The 21,385-nt window shown below is 40.1% G+C and overlaps 1 protein-coding gene across 4 annotated transcripts in view; it reads left to right on the top strand.

The window, feature by feature from the left end:
• Positions 1-21,385, top strand: part of LOC123877493 (protein Skeletor, isoforms B/C) — a 64,729-nt gene that overhangs the window by 34,709 nt on the left and 8,635 nt on the right. For 3 of the 4 annotated variants that reach the window (XM_045924289.1, XM_045924291.1, XM_045924290.1), the window contains exons 4-8: positions 1,789-1,951; positions 4,445-4,572; positions 4,996-5,133; positions 20,629-20,728; positions 20,983-21,167. In XM_045924289.1, the coding sequence (XP_045780245.1) occupies positions 1,789-1,951; positions 4,445-4,572; positions 4,996-5,133; positions 20,629-20,728; positions 20,983-21,167 (714 nt within the window). Of the gene's footprint in view, positions 1-1,788; positions 1,952-4,444; positions 4,573-4,995; positions 5,134-10,161; positions 11,512-20,628; positions 20,729-20,982; positions 21,168-21,385 lie in introns of those variants that run through there. The other variant, XM_045924292.1, reaches the window with a different exon arrangement.

Here is a 21,385-nt window from a genome sequence, read left to right as displayed (position 1 = left end):
GAAATTCCTATGTTTTTGCTTTTTGTTCCTATAAGTACTAAAGAACTTTGCAAACTTTTCATCGCGATTCCTACTTCATCATGATCAACCTATTGTTGGCCCACTACTGAGCACGGGTCACCTCTCATGAGAATGGCTTGGGCCATAGTCTGCCACAATGGTCCAATGCGGATCTCGAAATTCTTGCGGAATTCTCAAGAATGCCTGTTTCCGTATGATGTTTTCCTTCACCGTTAAAACAAGTGGTAAGTAATTTTTGACGCCGTAAAAAGTCAACGTCCGGGATCGAAGGCCCGACCTCTCGATAGCAGGCGGTCGTCTTGAACTCCATACTATTATGGCTGATGAACGAGGATGAAGCTTAACCAGCGGCAAAGTATGGCATTGAAGCGGCTATCAGCTATGACGTGTGTGCGGCCGCCATTGTTTGTGTTGATCCCCCGGCGCCGGGCTCGCGCGGGCGGGTTGCGAGCTGAGCAGCTTATGTTAACTGAATACCTAGTTACGACGCGATGACTTTAAACTCCAAACTTTGAATCCATTTCTATACTTTGTCTGTATTATCTACAGTCATAATCTATGCGGCCTGTCTACTTTATTTTTCCGCACTAAGCCTATTTATCATAAAGAGATACCTACTACTTATCTAAAGTTTGTAAGTGTGGATGTAGGGAGTAATCTCTAGAATTAATGATCCTATTCTGAATACTCTATTATCTAGACATACATATATTGCAGTCCTCCGTAAACCACGATGCAATTTAAATCCACGTTCTTTTATTGCCAGAAAACGTAATGGGGTTCAATAAGGCAATTTAGGAATGTAGGTTGAGCCATAAAATCTTCCTCAAAGATCTATGTTCAATTTCAAAACCAATCACCAGATAACTTCCCGACAATTCGAGCTGCAGACGTCGCGGTTATCGGACATCGGGTTTGTCTGGCGAGCTCTTTGTATTAGGGGCTTTTCATACGACTATTTCCTATAAATGTAACTCGTCTATGGAATGCAAGAGTCAAAAATGCTTGTCTTGATCAAACATCGTGGTTACAATTACAATAATACTGCTTTTATCCATACTTAATATTATAAATGCGAAAGTGTCTTTCTGTCTGTCTGCTAGATTTTCACGGCCCAACAGTTTAACCAATTTTAATGAAAGGTACCGAGTTAGCTTACATCCCGGGGAAGGACATAAGCTACTTCTCATCCCGGAAAATCAAAGAGTTCCCACTGGATTCTTAAAGGTCCATCCGTTTAACCGATTTATATGCAATTTAGTACAAAGGTAGCTTGCATCCTAGAAACTGACACAGACAGCTTTTTATCCCAGAAAATCCAAGAGTTTCCACGGGTATTTTAAAAACCTAAATCCACGCGGACGTATTTAGACGTTACATAATAAATGCTAGGTGAATCCTTATCCAATCACTTCCCGCCAACCTGTATAATATCATGATCACCTGAGACACAGGCTTACAATAGAATAGAATAGAATAGATTTTTATTCAAATAAACTTTTTACAAGTGCTTTTGAATCGTCAAAATAATCTACCAGTGGTTCGGAATGCCGATTTTAAATTTACTTCAGGGTCCCCGGCACAATTGTAAAATGACTTGGTTAAAAAAAAATTCTCATCCACCAGGGACAACGGGATTGATTTTCAATAATTTTACTCAATTCCCGCTGTCCCCGTTAACTGGGGCACGGCTAACGGGGACAACGGGACCTACACCGCTCATGTAGACTAGAGGCTGCTTGTACAATGTCTGTTTGTCGTTCCCAGATCAACTTCGGCTCGGTGGAGATCCCGCGCAGCCTGGAGTTCCCCAAGCCGGCCAAGGTCGGCGCGCTGCGCGGCGTGCACGGCGTGTCCTCCGACCCCATCGTGGTGGTGGACGCGCAGACGCTGCTCGTGCCCAACTTCTCCTACGATGGAGAGGCTCCTGGTAACAACATCTATACATACTCGTGTCAAAATACTTATCTTGAATCATTGAAACATCTATTATAATGATCAACCCATGACCCTTTCAGGATGAGTGTAGGATTAGGTTATAGTCCACCACACTGGCACCGCTAACTGGCACTCTCTGGCATATCGATTTATGCACGATGTTTTCCCTCATTGTTAACAATTTTACACATCTGAGAAATATTTATCAGTCCATGCATCGGGGCCGTAACACTAACTTAATTACGATTTACGGGTACACGTACTACAACTGTACCTACCCACCAGAGGTCTATTATCTAGCAAATGTAGAACACCTTGAAACACGCTCTTATCTACTCGTAAGCTTGAGTGGCCTCATGTCACGATAGCTGAGCTGCCAGAGCTTTATAATATAATCTACGATCACTGAAAGTAGATAATATTATACAAGTACAAGGTTGGAGATGTGTGCCACACGAAATGACAGTTATTTCTGTGCCGATATACAAGCGTCTCACCGAGCGTACCGGCTGCTCGATTGCAGAAAAACTGCATCAATCATTATTACAATCGCAATCGTTGTTATTGGCTAAATTTATGCTAGTCTTGTTGCAACAATGCATTGTAGCCAATAGTGAGCGACCGTCAACCAATCGGAGGTGATTGTGCTTGCGACATTGTAGCTGTCATTCTACCGCCATCGAGTCGCGGGAATCAAAATTGACACTTGTCAAATGGTCTTTATATTTAAACTGTTTTGACAGCTGTCTCATTACTGACATTTAGTTCCGAGTACGCTCACTTGACGCTCACTGCTGCTGTCAGCGCTGAAAACGAAAATCAAGCTTCTTCAAAATCAGGTCGGCAATCGTAGATCCAGCGTAGATATTCGTGTTAGTAGAGTTCAGTGTCTACTACAGAATATTTATATGTATACAGTAAGTGGTAGGATTGCCTCCTGCCGGCTGGCGGGGTACATCTATCGGCTGAGATCTAGCTCCATTATAGCCGGGTATGAGCACGATAACCGATCACTTTACCGGTTCGATCGGGACAGGGGTGCAGCTAGGGTATTAGCTCACGAGGGTTTTATAAAATGTTGATAAAAGGGGACGTTAAGATATTTGACGCTTACATGAAACTCACCTATATGGAAGCAATTGGCTTTGCAATCATTTAATTACATTTATTTATTTTTTAATTTGTACCAGAAAGTTGTAACAATAAAGAGAAAAAGAAAGAAAAAGTGGACAGGGAAGCACTTATCTCTATAAGAGATCTCTACCAGTGACCCTTTGCAGTGCGAGAGGCTGTCAAGGGAATAGAATAGCCATTGTTACAGTCAGAGATATATTATATCGGTAAATAGTGAAGTCAAAATATGTCTCATCCTTTTGCCTATCTACTGTACAGTTTTATGGTAAAACAACAAAAAACGGTTGTAGAAAGCGTGCGTAATATTATATATATTCAGAATAATATATTCTGGTAGGCACATATTTTAAAATTTTGTGATCCCAAACTATTCAATCAGATCTTTTAAGGTTTGAATTTTATTATCAACGTATTAGATCTACTCACATGTTTTACACAACAACGTCAATATTTTTTAAAACTAAGTGAAATTGTAATTTTCCTGAATGTGTGCCTGGATCCGGCCCTGAAGCAGCATTTGGGTTAATATTTCCTGGAGGTCGGAGCTAACATAAATCAATTGCAGGCAGCTAGACTCAGACATGTTTGAAGGGTGCTGCAATTCGCTGACGTTGCTTTGAAACGCTCCAGTTTTTCTTGAAGTGAATCTTTTTAAGTTGGCAGTTAGTTTAAGGGGCGTCATGTATAGGAACTATGTTTGAAGAGTTACTTTCTTAAAGCAAAGAAAATTTATCTCTAACTACTCGTTTAATATACTCGTATTAAGAAGGTATATATTGACAGAGCCATTAATGACTTTTCAAGTTAACGTTAACTGTGCGTAAAATAATTATGCCAATATTTGTTAACTCTTACGCAACCTTAAGTGACGCTATAATATTATATCAGCCCTCTCCGCACTGAGGTAACTAATTGTAAAATCAAAGTATGAAATCTAAAATAACATTTTCAAATACGTCATTTTTCTAAGTTTTCCACTATTAGGTCCAGTAGATGTATGATAGGCGGTTCCTGTATTTTTGTCCCTAGTTTTGCCAAAATCGGTTAAGCAGCTAAACGTTTGGAAGACAGACAGACAGACACACTTCCGCATTTATAAATTTTAGTATGGAAGTATGGATTACATCCGTGACTCTATCTTTAAGTCGTATTCTATTTTTAAGTATAAAAAGGGACTACTTATAGGTCACGGATTTGTGTTACTAGATTTAAGTTACATATAAACCGTACCTACTCGTGACTTAAGTAGGTAAGTCTAAGTCTATTATGGCACGGCCTGAGTGAGCGCTCTAATATAGCAATGAATATAGTTAAGTCACACTTATTGTAATGTACTTCTGTTTGATCCCAGATGCCAAGTTCTGGGTGGGGCGAGGAGACAAGCCTTCCCCCCAGGGCATCCGCATCCCTGACGAGAACGGCAAGGAGACCCCGCTGCGGAAGTATGACAGGAAGACCATCGTACTGACGCTGCCTGGAGTGAGTGTACACCCAACTTTTATTCTGTAATAATTTTGTACAGTATACGACTTGTACGTGGTTTCATCAGAAGGATTTTGGGATGTTTTTAAAACAAAAATAGTGTACAAAGAAGCATGCGGGTCATCTGATGTAAAGTAACTACTGCCATCCATCAACATATTTTGCAACACGAGAGGCACCACCAATGCGTTGCCGGACTTTCAGGAATTTGCTGATCCGCACCTTGAATAAAACTTGAAAGAAATCCAGTGGGAACATCGCCGGAGGGATATATACTTATCTCTTGAAGGGATTTCCTTACTCCAAGAGTCGCAAAGCGGTACAAGACGGTGGCATGTGGAAGTCCCTACAAGAGACCTTTGTCCAGCCGTGGACGTCTGTCGGTTGATGATGATGATGATGATGGTTCGTTTCCTCCAGGAGCTGACAGTGTTCGACATCGGGCACTTCGCGGTGTGGTGCGAGGCCTTCACCGTCAACTTCGGCCACGTGGTGCTCCCGCGCGCCGCGCTCGCGAACGTCCCGCCCAGCCTCAAGATGCTCGGCGTTTCTCCGCAGGTGTGTACCTACCATTACTTTTGTATTGTAATGACTGATGACCTCTTGTTCTCGGTATACTCTTACTGCGTCGTATACCTGCCTCATTTCTGAGGGTCGTGTTCTTTCAAATAACTGCAGGGATTTTCTTATGAAAATCATACCTAATAATAGAATTGTAGAGAATCTTGGGATATTTAAAAAGTTCTGACTGACAGATCTATCAACGCACAGCCTAAACTGCTGCGGTTAGAAACTTGAAATTTGAACAGTAAATAGGATCCTTTTATAACGTAGGTGTCTACTAAAAAATAGTTTTTGGAAACTCCACGCCTAAAGCGGAATAGGAGATGAAAATGTGTATGAAAGTCCATCATTTTTCAAGTTGTATCTATGAAGATTGTTTTTGGGGCTTTTGATTAAAAACGAAGAAATACGTGTTTCAGGATTTTAAGAAATTTCATTCCAAAGGAGGTTTAATAGAAAATGATTGTTTCAATGAAACTCGGTCATTTTTCCAGTTGTATCTATCTATGAAAATAGGTATTTGGGCTTTCGGGAAAAAATTGAGAAATAACTATTTCAGGATTTTTGAAATTAGGTACATCCTCTCACCGATTTTCGAAATTGCTACTCAAGCAAAACTGGGATGGGTTAGCTAGTATATGACCAGATAATGGTGATTATTGCGAAAAGATTGAGCAAACGAAACATTTTAGACGTATCTATAGCTACCTACACAAAGTCGCGTAACATTCATTTAGACTGGTAGAAAGTACTTAGGTACTTACGTTAAATGTCACTTTTGATACTATATTATGATAGTGTGTTGCAACAACACAATTTAGATAAACTATCGCGTTTACATATCTACTTACATATAATTTTAAAATCATAGGTTTATTATTCAAAAAGTTTCAACATAAGTACTACCTATTTTATGATATCCAATATAAACAACAAGTATTTATTCCAAAATCCGCTAAAATGGCATTTTTTATGAAAACCGCCAAGTTAGGGAAAAATAGGTAAAGCTAAGTTTAGCTTTGCAACGATGTTGTTCTAAGATTTAGAGATTTAAATAAATATTTGGACAGACATAGATTATACATAGATTGTTATAGATGTACTATTTATCTAAGATTACTATACAATTGAGGTCTGCCGGTGGTAGCAACTTGTAGATCAGTACAGAGATCGGTTGAGTAGCAATCAGCATATCGCAGTGGTGGCAGTGGGCAGTGGAGCGAGTAACCGTGATATCCCGCCACCGTTGCACTCACATTTTCTGAACCACGCTGGTGCAGTGGTAAGCGCTGTGCTCATATTAGTGGGAGGTCCCGGGTTCCATTCCCGGCAGGAGTTTGATATTTTATAATTAGGGTCTTCGGCCGTGACTAGTTACCACCGTACTGGCAAAGCCGTGCCGCCAAGCGATTTAACGTTCCGGTACGATGAAATGAGTTTAATGAAAAATTGTCGTACCCCTTCCAGGTTAGTCCGCTTCCATCTTAGATTGCATAATCACTTATCACTAGGTGAGATTGTAGTCAAGAGCTAACTTGTAAGTATCTGAAAAAAAAAAAACTAAGTAGGTACCCATCGCTACAAATTAATGCCAACCACAATCATAACCTTATTGCTGGCTGAGCATTGAGCACGGGTCTCCGCTTAGAATGATAAAGATTCGGTCGTAGTCCACCACGCTCGCCAAGTGCAGATTGGCAGACTTCACACACCTTTGGGAACATTATAGGGAACTCTCAAACAAGCTTTCCGCGCGATGTTTTCCTTCACTGTTGAAGCAAGTAAGCAAGTGATATTCGCGAAAAGTTAGATGTGCGTGCCCGGGATCGAACCGCCGACCTCCCGAATAGGAGACGGACGTGTTAGCCACTAGGTTATCAGGCATTTCGAATACCCTAAAAATCAAATAATTCTGACCTCAGTACAGCGTATTATTTTATGAAACTGATCAACGCCTATATTAATGGGTCGCGTCAGCACAAGCTATTGGTAAGCATTAATCAGTTATCTAGCACACGGCCGGCCATACATCAGTTCATGTGAGCATTTATTAATTAACACTGTGAATTATTTATTAATAAAACATTATTATTCGATACCTTATTATTACCATTTATATTTTATATCGAATGACTTAACACCTGTGATTAAATACAATGAGCGCTTATTTTATTTGTTGGGAATCTTTCAACATTTAAATAACTTGTTATTAAACTGTGTTAAGGTTCCTCGCTTGGAGATCACTTTTCTAGGCAAGCGCGGTTCATCTTAGGCTGCATCATCACTTGCTAGCTGGTGTGATTGCAGCCAAGTGCTAGTCTATTTTTCTCTGATCTTGATTTCATTTGGAATTAGATAAAGTCCGCCCGCGTCCGCGTGGATTTAAAAGTTTTCAAAAATCCCGTGGAAACTCTTCTTTTCCGCGATAAAAAGTAGCCTATGTCCTTCCCCGGGATGTAAACTAACTCTGTACCTTTCATCTAAATCGGTTAAACACACACCTAACGCATGTGCATAATCGTGCAACGCGAATTTGATCATTAAGGTGCTAAACGACTTACGGCCTTTGACTGTACATAGTGATAGGTAGGTAACTAGGTTAAAATGAAATAAAATAGAAATAGAATAAATGCTGGGTTCTCAGTAAGAGCACTGGCATATAAAGGTTCATTGAAGTGAGCAGAACATTTTTTTCAAAGGATAGGTCGTTAGAGGTCACCGCTCCGAGTGCAGCGCGACAGCGGGGCTCGTTGATATAGTACTTACTGATAATACTGGCAAGATTACGTATACATTGATATTTAGGCTTCCGTAACCAAAGGTTAGTATCGGAGCCCTATTAATATCACTCTGTTGTTTGTCTGTCCGCGTGTCACAGGTCTCTAGCTCGTAGACAAAATGAAACCTGAAAATTTGGTATTTGGTGTAAGACCCAAACCTAAATATTGAATTAGAAATTGAATTATTTTTCAGAGCGGTTCCCACACGTGAACAAGATATGCGTACCTACCTACCTATAAATATACACTCGATAATTTACATATGGCTACCTACAGTTATTTTTGATACTACAATTAAATTTAAAAATATTTTTTTTAGAATTTATGATCTTATATCAGTGGTAGATTTAATTAAATCGCGTTTACTGCAGGCGCAGGGGTGGGGATGTGGGGCAGCAGGGGTGGGGGGTGGTTGGACTAGATCCAACCGCCAACAAACGGCGCGGCTGAATGTTTGCCGACGCATGAGATCGTTATAAAAATGCTCCTCCGAGTCCGAACAGCGCAGCACGAACAATACAAACGGCTTGTATGCCAACGCTGGGGAAACTCGCAAATTAATTATAACAAATGTAAATTAAAAATTTATAACACCCCCGATGAGTGAAGGTTACAGTAACTAGAAAAGAGCTAATAACTTTCAAACAGCTGAACCGATTTTCTTGAATTATAGCTAAGAAGACTCTCGATCAAGCCACCTTTCAAGCAAAAAACTAAATAAAAATCGGTTCATTAGTTTAGGAGCTACGATGCTACAGACAGATACACAGGATACTCACGTCAAACTTATAATACCTCTCTTTTTGGATCGGGGGTTAAAATATTATGTTATCTGGCAAATGTACAAATGAAATTCTAAAATCTTTTTTCATTTCAATATCTTTGGAATGGAGACAGATTATACACAGACTAATTTTATCCCGGAAAATCAAAGAGTACCCACGGGATTAAAAAAACTAAATCTACGCGGACGAAGTCGCGGGCATCATCTAGTGATTAATAAATAAGTACTTACCACAAGGCACTATTAAATAAATTATTACAGAAACACATCGTCTCTGTACATTCTCAATAGCGTAACAACCTCCAAATGTAATAACATAATTGCCCAACAGCCGAAACAACACCTTTCGCTCAGCGACACAGCAGCTAACACTTAGCCGACAAACATTGCGTGTAGCATCCGTTCACTTCGATAGTCGTGACCACCTTATCGCAAGTGCGAACAGTTACACATACGCGACCTTTCTTGACCTTTCTTCAGAAGCAACTCGGTAGATCGAAGAGCTTCTGAGATTTGACACAAATGTCCTAATCTCATTTATTTTTAAGCTGACTTCTCTCTGTCATAAGTTGAATCGCGAGCTGAGGCTACAAGCTAAAATTACAGTTACTTACTTGCCTAACTTCAAGTCAAAAACCTCTACAAACAAAATTAGTTTTGGAGTTCGTTAACAAAATAATTGTTACTTAGAACGGAACCCTCGGTGCACGAGTCTAACTCGCCCTTGGCCGGTTAGGCTTATCAAAAGTACTCATAAACTGAAACAATTTTTATATATTTTAAATAGGACCAACTCAACAACAGAACATTGTTTTATAATATTTTCTTGAATAATTTCTTTACTGAAAATATATTTAACGTTTCCTTCTTGGAGGTTTATAAAATGCAAGGTTTCGGTACCTCAACGTTATCACGCCGTTCAAAACCACGCAAAAGCATAGAAACGTGAATTTGAAGACGGTTGTAAAAGTCAGGATGCGTTAGCTTGAGGGTAATTTTTGTGAGCCCAGGATAAGGGCGGAACATAATGTTGAGCACTGAACTGAATAGTAAGTCAGAGCCTTGAGTTAATTTTTTTAAAGATAAGTTCAAAAATATACAAAAGCTTTAGAGACCGTCATTTTATAAAAAAAATGTTTAATCAGTGCGCAAAACTCAACTATTTATTTTATTTATTCAAATTCAAATTCAAATTCAAATTATTTTTATTCAATTAAACTTTTACAAGTGCTTTTGAATCGTCAAAACAATCTACCACTGGTTCGGAATGATGTTCCTACCGAGAAGAACCAGCAAGAAACTCGGCGGTTGCTCTTTTCAAATGTACAATTTACAATAATATGCCATAAATAAATATTGAATCGCAGTTTTATCATCCAAAGATATCACCCAAAACATCACATTCATTTCCATCACCCATCCTTGTCGCTCGGGACTGAGCAGGGTTTCCTGTTGCAGAGCCGCAACCAGGCGCTGGTGGGCGAGGCGACACCAGCCCGAGCCCCCTCCCGCCCCCGCAAGCCCCTCGCGCACCTCGACGCCACCACCTACCGTCCTCACCTGCGGCCCGGCCCCCCGGCCACGCTGGAGCGCCCCGCGGCGCACGCGCAGCACCGCCGCGCCGACAGCGCCGCCCCGCCGCAGCACCAGCTCCTCGCCGACCCCACGCAGCACTCCAAACACGACCGACAACCCTATGACCAGCCTCTCGAAAGCGGCGTTCACACCCAAACTGATCCCAGCCAACAACGAGAGATAGAAACCCAGGGTTACAATCTACAAATTCAAGGAAGGTTCCAGGTCCATAATGAACCTACCCAACAACAAAACCGACAAGATGTAGAGTCGCAAGCGTTCAGCCAATCAGTTCTGGGAAGCATTCAATCCCACCAGAACCAACAAGTAGAACAGCAACGCTACGCAGACCAGCAGGACACTGAACGTGACAATTATAATCAGCGAGATCAAGGAACTGTTCAAACCCAGAATGAGCAAAATCAAAATTTGGAACAACAACGCTTAGTTAGTCAACAACGGGTGAATCAGCATGTTAATAATCACGAAAATCAAGGAAGCATTCCAAAACGCCAAAACTATAACCAAAAAGACCAAGGAAGTAGCCAGTCCCAAAACGAGGAAAACCAGAATTCAGAAGAGCAACGATTAATAAATCAACAACAGCTGAATCAACATGCATACAATCATCAAACTCCAGGAACCCAACCCCAAAACGAGGCTGTATATGACGAAAATCAACTGTTAGAACAGCAGCTAAATTATATAAACCAACAAGTTCAAGAGCATGCATTGCGAAACCCGAAAATATATTTGAACAACCAACAGTTCCAACAAAACTTATATCAGCCTCAAAATTTACTGGATCAGAGTCTGTCGACGCAAGATTTGCTGTATCAACAACGCCTGTACGAGCAGCAACGTCGGGCGTTAGAGCTGGAGTTGCAGCAGTACCGGCAGCTAACTCCTCAGTACCAACCGGTGCCGCTGCAGTATCGTCTGCTGCCATACGATTACGAACAGGGATCACAGAGTCGGAGGAGCTACCGACGAGTTGACCTTGACCTAGTTGGCAGTTCGGGGTCGAACTGAATCGGTCGTTGAACGTTTGGGCAATGATGCTGCGCAATCATGATCTTATGAAATCACCTATCCTTTCATCTCGCAGACTCATATTCAAGATTGTGGTCAAACAATAATTCGTTTCGACATGCGATTGGCCAATGGAAATAAACAAACTTAACTAGTGAAGCGTGCCCTTCTAATACTTACAATATCTCCTCTCACCGGGGCCTTGAGGCGTCTGCACTTGAGTGCATAAAACGCTTTTAAGAATCCCATGTATAGTGTTTTGCATACATTTGCATTTTAGATGCGAGACCACTCAAATTATATTTCGATGTTTGTGCAATACATTTTTTACCTTCGAATATTTATCGATGATGTGTCGTTTCGCATTTGATAAATGTAGAGTTCTACAAAATTACAAAATTGTTCGCTCACAATACTGAATTATTATGAAAATATTCAACCTGGTTTATTTACAATGCAAAAAGTTTCCAACAAAACACGTATTTTATATCGTGAGGTTCTTATCGATAAAATGCTTTTGTTGTTTTGTCTGCCAAGGTTATCGTCCATTCTTTGATATACCTACTGCATTCTTATGCCTTAAACACCAATTATCTTCACTGCCAAGATATTTTCTAACTTCTTTTCGAGAGACTGTTTAGCGAGCCAGTACTTTATCTTATTTCCATTTACTTAATTAGAATAGTTTGCTTAAAAATAACTTTTTATTGTTGCCTATTTACTTATTTAGAAATATTGTGATATTTTTTAAACTTTCACTGCCACTTTTTAGTTTTATACAATTCATGTTTACATTATATCATAGATCATTATGTCTTTCGAGAACATAATATTTTTCATGTATAGTTTTATAATTGTGTATTTTTGTGATATTTTTTATAGTATTTTTTTTTTATTAAACAATTAGTAGTAATATTTGACTCATTCGACTGTGATGTTATCCTCGCTGTTATACAAGCGATGTATTTTTGTTTTATAAGTTTTAATTTTGTGATTTTTACATACAACTTCGTACAATTTTAGAAACTGTGATAGAAGTTTTAGATAATTTTACTCCGTACCTATATGTATATAATTTACATTAACTACACCTAATAAACTTCTTTTTATATTCGGCCAGTAAAGAGCTTTAGGTATCAAAAATTTAGTTTAACTTTAACTAAGATATTTTTATTGTTATCCTACTTCTACGATATTGATATTATATTTCAAACCCGTTATTTTCTTAACTGTCGGTTTCGATGCTTATTTTATTTGATAGTTCATATATTTTATACTTTTATACGATATAAACTTTTATTACTATAAGCTACATGAATACTCATAAAGTAAATAATAAAGCTTGCCAAATATATCGACTTTAATTTCCCTCAATAAATTGCTTTTTTTCGCTATAAAGGGTTTCAGTGCCAATAATTTAGTCGCATATATCATATTTTAACTGTCGCAGTTTAACTTATGTTTAGGGTAGGTACTTCTTATATTTTCAGCAAATGACTATAACGAGAGTATATGGTAGGTAGGTACAAAATGATGGTTTGTGTAGCAATTTGCGGTTAGACACAAGTAGCTACATACTAAGTAATAGTTATTTTCTGTAGCTTCACTGCGTGAACTAAAAAAAAATGCGTTTCTTCAATCAATATACCTAAGCTAATTTTGATTTGGTCCTAGAACTTAACTAAATTTTTTCAGAAAAGTTGCATTGTAGTGTACTTTAATTAAGCGAAATAACACCTTGCTTCAACTAAACTTTAAAACATTAAAATATACATTCGTACTGTCACATAAAATGTGCTTTAATGCGTTTTTGGATGGCGGAACACAGACCACCCCCTGGCGGAATCATTTTAAAAATATTAAATACCTATACGAAATTAATCTTTTTTTTTGTCTCGAAGGGCATTGCACAGTTGTATTGGTTTGGTTGGTGTTTAGTTGGTTTCATTTGGTTGGTAACTTTAAGAACAAAATAAGAATTTTAAGAGCGAAATAATAATAATTAAGTATTTTATTATCCGTATTCCGTACATAATAATATTTAGGGTTGTTAGTCCCAAAAGTGGCCCGAATATTATGGTGGTCCAACGTTGTAACGTAATGGCCAAAGTAAAAGTTCGTTATGAGTCGCATCAGTCTCACTGGCGAGAGTTTTTACGATTGTTCGAGACCCAGGGGACAGGGCACAGGGGACAGGGGACAGGGGACAGGGGCCAGGGGTCGGGGGAACATCGCGTAATACCCAGGGTACAATATTACGACGGGAATTAAAGTTATTGCTCAAACTTTAAGTAGGTAATACTTTACGAAGTCACTGAGTTCACATTTTCCGTTCTTAGGTCTACTTCGGGAGATTTAAAGCTTTAAAGTTACAGCAGAAAATACTTAAATACTTACTTAATTAAATCTTAAATTATCTTAGAAAGATGAAGTACCTATGGACTTTGAAGAAAAAATACTTTAGGCGCGACATGGAGAGAGTAACTCAGATCTTGTTAGCATCTGCCATCTTTTATCGAAGCGGTAGGTAGGTACCAAGTAGTGCCTTAGATAATGCTTAGATAGCACTATTTTTTCTTTATTATAATCAACCCAATACTGCGCTGGCCCACTACCTTATATCTACAACTTCACTGCCTTATACCTACCGACTTTTTTTATTTAAGTACGTATTCAGATACAAGTTAGCCCTTGACTGCAATCTCACTTGGTGGTAAGTGATGATGCAGTCTAAGGTGGAAGAAGTATTGCAGTTTTCATTAACCCATACTCCTTTGGTTTTTACACGCGATCGTACCGGAACCCTAACTCGCTTGGCGGCACGGCTTTGCCAGTAGGTTGGTAACTAGCCACGGCCGAAGCCTCCCACCAGATAAAGACTTATAAAGACTGTAGGCCGCAGACATAATGTGGTTAATCTGTGGGGTTAATAGATTGTTTGGAGATTATAACAAATGCATAATAGATATAACTTCATTAGTATATTCGTTCCTAGATCCATGATCCACTTATCCAAGTGTAACCGAACTCGGCCAATTTATACTCCGATAGCATAGCTAGTAGCTACCTACTCTTTGCGGATTTTGAACCATTATTTCCACCACCATTCAACAATCATCTCTAAATCATTACTATTTAGAAACTAAAACAGCTTGAACGGTTTTGACCTCTGAATTTTGTTCATAGGATTGTAGCTCTTATGTGCAACGTGTTAAGGGTCAGGGCGATGTGAAGGTACGGCAAATAAGGCTCTTACGCAAACGACTGGAGCCTCATTACCTATAGCACGGATCGGAATTGCCTGCAAGAGTAGGTATTACCTACTCTTCTGGGAGGAACGATGTAAAGACGTACAAGTGAGAGGCAAGAGCGTATTCAGCCTGATGGCTTTGAACGGGTGGAATTGAAAATCTTTTCTTAGAGTCTTCGTCTGCGTGGATGACACAAATTTCACACCCCTATTTTACCTTCTTAGGGGATGAATTTCCAAAAATTTCCAAAAATGCTACAGCCCGATCCGTCCGGTAGTTTGAACTGTGCATTGATAGGTCAGGCAGTCAGTTTGTCCGTCTTTTTCTTTTATATATTTGCAAGAGCTGCTGCTCGCTGATTCGCCCCGGCTTCTATCGGATAGAATTTTCAAAAATTATTGAAGGGTGGAAATTTCAAAACTCCTGAAAGCCTAAAACACAATCTGCTTCATTTTTGCCCAAAAGCTCAAATACCAATTTTTACAGATATTTTATTCACTTAATTGTAAGCTGGAGAAATGACGGACTTTCACACTGATGCCCTGTTTAACCTTCTTAGGGTAGAATTTCCAAAAACCCTTTCTTAATGATTGCCTATGTCCTAAGTCACAAAAAGAACCTTGCCTAGGTTCTATTTGTGACGTAGGCGCTCATAGTTAGGCACCGTAGGCACTGTAAACATTTTGAATTTTAAATTCAAAATTGAAAAGTTGAATTGAAACCTCTTTTATTGCGAATTTAATGGGTGAACAGTGCAGATGTTACAAAAAAAGAGGTAAATACAGCCTTTTGCCTATTAACATGCAATAGTTCATGATATGCCTGTAACTCAGCTATAATAAAAGTAGTCACATCATAAAACAAAAATGAATTAATATAAATAATAATTTAGTTAATATGCCTCTTCTAACAGCAGTTTTTAAATTCAATCAAAAGAAAGCAAGCATTAGAAAATCGTCCGCAAAAAGTCAGCAACCTAAAAATTTTCGCTTCCCCCATGCCACTGACCACACCCTAAGCAAAACATCTATGACCGAAATGCAGTGCACGTCATTGGGTTTACTGCCCCTACCTACCCACTTACCTTAGCCCATACTACCTGAACATTGCCACATGCTGTGCCTACTCGTATAGTAGCTAAATATAGCTACAAATGCAAGTTATTTCATGCAGGACTACTTTACTCGACACTATTATAGTTCGATTATTTAGTCTCTATAGTAGGTACAGTCAAAGGCCGTAAGTCGTTTAGCAACTTAATGATCATATTCGCGTGGCACGGCTATGCACATCGTTAGATGTGTGGCGTGGTTATAGAAAAAAAAATTGGTTGTCTGTAAAGTCGGTTTACTGACGATAGTTGAACGTGACAACAAAGGCCGACCGCGGCGTTACCTCGCGTTACCTCGCCTGCGGCGAGGTAACGCCGCATGAGTCATGTTTTTTCGTGCGTGCAGCCGGCTGTATCGAATTATAAGACGTTGTCACGTCAAAAGTCATAAGTGCAACAGGTTCTTGATGCAATCTTCTTCTTCTTTGTCGTTACACTCTTGGCAGAGTGGTCGTGGTCATCATGAAGTGACGTTTTGGGGGGCAGATGTTACACGCCTCACGAGCATTCGCCACTTCTCCCTGCTGGTCGACATTCTGGTACACTCGTGCACGGCACCGCCCACAGCGGACTTAATTTGGTCGGTCCATCGCGTAGGCGACCTTCCTCGCCCTCTGGTACCCTCCACCTTGCCCTGCACCACAAGACGCTCAATGGAGTCACTCTCACGCCGGGAGACATGTCCGAAGAACTTTAGTATGCGACCCTGAAGGGCTAACTTGTATCTGAATAAAAAAAACAAGAATTTCTTATACCAATACAAGTTTGCCCTTGACTGCAATCTCACCTGCTTGTAAGTGGTAATGCAGTAAGATGGAAGCGGGCTAACCTAGAAGGGGTATGGCAGTATTTATTAAACCCATAATCCTTTGGTTTCTACACGACATCGTGCCGGAACACTAAATCGCCTGGCGGCACGGCGTTGCACGTAGGGTGGTAACTAGCCACGGCCGAGACCTCCCACCAAACGAGATCAGAAAAGAAAAATTCCAAACCCTTGCCGGGAATCGAACCTGGGACCTCCCACTAATAAGACCACAGTGCGGCAGGGAGGGCGTCGTCTTCGTGAGCGCAGGGTGCCCGCACAGTGCGTGTAGCGGCGCTATCCGCCCACCATCAATCTGTGGCTTATCGTTATCAGTTGCTCATCGATCAGCCCGGGCGCGTAATGCGACGCCAATTACACAAGCTGCAAGCCGGAGATACACTACACGCGCTATTGACACATATCTCATATCATCTTAATGACATGTAATGAGCTGAATTACCGATAATTATAATTATATTAATGTAAGGCTTAGGTGTCCTACTAGCAAACTGTTGGCAAGCTCAAGTGGCAGCGGCTGGCCATGCCTATCGTAGAGGCGATGGCCGCTGGAGCCGAAAAGTCTTTGAGTGGAGACCGCGTTTAAGCAAGCGTAGTGTGGGACGCCCTCCAGCACGATGGACTGGCGATATAAAGCGGCTGGCGGGAAGTGGCTGGATGAGGAAGGCTGAGGATCGGGTGTGGTGGCGCTGTTTAGGAAAGGCCTATGTCCAACAGTGGACGTCCACAGGCTGATGGTTACGAAGTAAGAGCGACTACCACTGGGGGTCCACTGGATGACGGATAGTAGAACAGCCTTGAGAAATCATGGTTAGCTGGGCATACAGGCCCCAACCACACACGGGTAGGATTGTGTGCAGTGCAGCGGGAATCCCTTGGGAGAGATTTCTCCATAAAAACCTGCAAATATTCAATGAAAATTTAACGAGTTAATGCGAAACTCAAAATTCGCCTCCTATTCGGAAAGTCAGGGGTTGATCCCAGGCACGGACCTAGAACTTATTTTACCTAGTTATAATGTGTGTTTAAGCAATTAAATATATCAATTGCTTGAACGGTGAAGGAAAAAACATCGTGAGAGTTCTGCATACCTGAGAGTTTTCCAATGATGGTCTTAAAAGTGTGTGAAGTTTGCCGATTCGGACTTGGCCAGCGAGGCGGACTGAACTCTTCACATTCAGAGAGGAGACTCAGTAGTGAGCCAGCGAGAGGAAGAAATTCTATTTTATTCTTTTGTATTTTAATGTTAATGGTAGAGACGATATTATAGAGACAATATTTCAAAGTTAAACCAATGTCCGCAAGTTTGCTCACACCGTCGGCAGAGTTTGGCAGATGTCCACATCGCACAGACTAACGGCTTCCAATAAAAAGTCCGGCGACCGACAAGTTCAGCTCGACAATGAAGGGCAACGACTTGGCTTTGTTGAGAGTGAAGCTCGCGGCGACGGCCATTACGCGTAATTGTTCGCAAAAATGATTCCTAATGCAAAAATACATTATTTGTTGCGCAGTAGGTACTTAGCTGTTGAAGCACAAGAAGATGGTGTAAGCTGACAGAGCTGTATGGTGCAACATGCAGCATGCGCTACGCACCGCCCGCCCTCATACGGAAAAAATCGACCTGACGGATGTTACATCCATAATAGTGGGGGTCTCCAAAAATGATTTGCTATTGTATCGAGTAGGATATCAAATGAAAGAGAAAGAAATTCTGAGTTCATAAATATAAGTAACAATGTTAAAATACACCGAGCGACAGAAAAACAATTTTACACAATATCTATCGCTATTCGCTATCTATTGGCGGTTGACGAGTAGTAGTTGGGATTGGTGTTGTTTATCTATGGAAAGAAGATGTGTAATAATCGGTCAACGTAGGTCTTTGAGAGATTAGCTGCAATAACCAGTTGCTAGTCGGTAGTCGGTAGATAGCTACAACCTGCAGCTTACGCTCGAACGAGCCATATAACATTATAAGCAATAAGCTCTCCGTGCTATTGGCCCATGTCATCCGATTTATTGCATATAAAGCTCTGCATATTGCATCTTTTCTCGGAATAATAGATGGAGAACTAAATCCCCGCTTTTATCTGTATTCGCTGAAATTAATTACTTTTAAGCTCCTTAATCCGAGTTTGCCTTTCAATTCACTTCTTTTATAATCTTACGACCATAATCCATATTATTTACATACTATATTATATAAAAAAGTGTCTGTCTGACTGTTAGCTTTCACGCTCTGAGACCTGGTATAGAGACAGCTTGCGCCCCCGGGAACTTCCACGGGATTTTTAAAAAACCTTAATCCATGCGAGCGAAGCTGAGGGCATCATCCAGTCAATAATAAATGTAAATGTTTAAGTTGTAATTAGCAATCAGCCGCCAGCTCTTGGTGTATCAGACATCGTTACTCATTTCGTCGTACAATATACTGGTGTCCCAGGTTAACCATCTCAGCGTCAAATGTTTACGAGCGAAGCGAGTGCGGAAGTGATCTAGTAACTTCACCGCGATTGGAACAACTGAAAATCGATGCTTTACTTACCTCAGTTGTAGACTAAGAGTTATTTGAAGTGCTAACACTCGACTTCAAATAAAATTCAGTTTAATGCTATTAGGTATTTGGAATTTTTACGAACGATGGAGAGAGCTATGCTTGGAGTTTTTTTTACATGATCGAATCAGAAATGAGAAGATCCGTAGGAGAATCGGAATAGCCAACATAGATGAGCGCGATGCGAAGCTATACTGGGAATGGGCAGAGCACATAGTTCGAAAAACTGATATACGTAGAGGTCCAAAGGTGCTAGTATGGGGACCTTGCACCGCAAAGCGCAGCGGTGGAAGACTACGGTGTGCAGACGACATCAAGAGACCTGTGTCAGCGGTGGGCGTGTGCCGGTTGACGATGACGATTATTTGTAACATACTTATTTATATATACTTTTTAAAATACGGCACAGTCATGTTTAAAAATTGCATTTGAAAGAGCTTTTAAACAGCAAATAATTAAACTACTATAAAAAAACTAAATTAAAATCGGTTCATTCGTTTAGGCGCTACGATGCCACAGACAGATACACAGACACACAGATACACAGATACACGCGTCAAACTTATAACACCCTTCTTTTTGGGTTGGGGGTTAAAAAAGCTAGAAAGCTAAATGAGTAATAGCGCCTATGATTTTAAAAGTGCAAACCAAATACAATAAGCAAAATCAATTGCTATTTTATGCTTGCAGCCTCAAAAACTCGCGAAATATTATTTAAAATTTTGATTGACGAAACGTCAAGTTTGTTCAGAAATTTAGAAGTTATTATGGGATACAGAAACTCACATACTACATACGTCATACATACATGAATCCTGAAGCATTACTCTTCTGATTCATTCTTTTCATTCTTCTTCTGAAGCATTAGGTTGTAGATAAAGTTCCATTTCTAGATTTCTACAACTTGACATTTAGTATAGCGCAAGTTGTGAATCCGTACAACATATTATTGTGAATAAATTACAAGTTAGTATTGTATTTGTAATACAAGTGGGTACGGTTGTGACAGGGTTTAGCCTCCAGGGCTTACTGAGATAGTTTTACAATGCCAAGTTAAGTTGGAGGAAATATAATACAACTTTGGGCATGATACTTTATGTTAATACTTATACTTTAGTAAATATAATGTGGCACGGTTGAATCACAAAGGAGTTTACTTTGGACTTAAAGATTAATTATTATTTAGTCAAATCCATTTTGGCAGAATGGTCGTATATTTTGATTGATTGTTGAAGGCTGGAGTGAAGAATTAATCAGGGTTTGTTCAATTTTTAGCTTCCTCTATATTTGAATTTTGCACTGTAGAAAATTTTTATTATTTTATTTTTATTAGAAGTATTACTACAGTACATGTATTAATAGAACTTTTTGAAAAGTTTCATTAAAATTAGAACTGAAAGCATCAGTTCAGAAGAGAAGAGGCTCAGAATTTAGCAGCCTAGTGCGTTGATAAACCAATCAGTTATAGGACAAGTCTTTTCGTATTTATAGGTAGATGGGTAGGGATCTTTCAGGATATTCCCTGTACATATTTTATCAGAGGTATCAAGATGAGTTTACTTTGTTGTTACAGTCCAAGCTGAACTGCGAGGTGCTCCAGGACGACCTGGCGTTCGAGGTGCGCTGGGCCATCGCTGGCGACAGCATCGTTCTACAGCTGGTAGCCAAACTTGGTTAGTATGATTATATAAAGGATGAACTGACTAGAAACTGACTCATCGTCATCATCGTACTGAGTACGGATCTTCTCTCAGAATTAGAAGGGCTTATCTATCTATCTATCCTATCCTATCTTTCATCTGGAAATGCGACATAATAACATAGTCTAGTTATATTCTGCTACGTAAAAGCTCTATTTAATGCCTTACTGTGTATCTTAGATTACAAACACGAATAAAAAATTAAGTAATTATTTCACTTGTTACAGAGGATGGTGAATACATGTCGTTCGGTATCTCTGGTAGTCCGGAGCACTCGCAGATGGTGGGCGGCGACGTGGCGGTGGGCTGGGTGGACAAGACCACGCTCAAGGGCTACGCTGAGGACTACTACCTGGATGCCAAGAGTCAGTGCGCCGGAGTGCACGGCTCTTGTCCTGATGAAAGACTTGCGGTAGGTTTGCCTTTACTTTGACCAAAGATCGTTTTTAAACTCTCTTGACTAAATAATCCTTCAGTGAGTATTACGTCACGCGTATAGCGCCAATCAGTTCCTATCATAAAATATAGTTCCTATAGGGGTGACTATCATTCAGTGTTAGACTGTAATATTGTCGAAAATCAATCGTCGAACAAAATCTATCTTTAGAACCGGGAAATTTGACTTTGAGG

The sequence above is a fragment of the Maniola jurtina genome, chromosome 24 (genome assembly GCF_905333055.1).
Source record: "Maniola jurtina chromosome 24, ilManJurt1.1, whole genome shotgun sequence".
Taxonomy (NCBI): domain Eukaryota; kingdom Metazoa; phylum Arthropoda; class Insecta; order Lepidoptera; family Nymphalidae; genus Maniola; species Maniola jurtina.
Note: the sequence above shows the minus strand (reverse complement) of the source record. Positions and strands in the feature narration are given on the sequence as shown.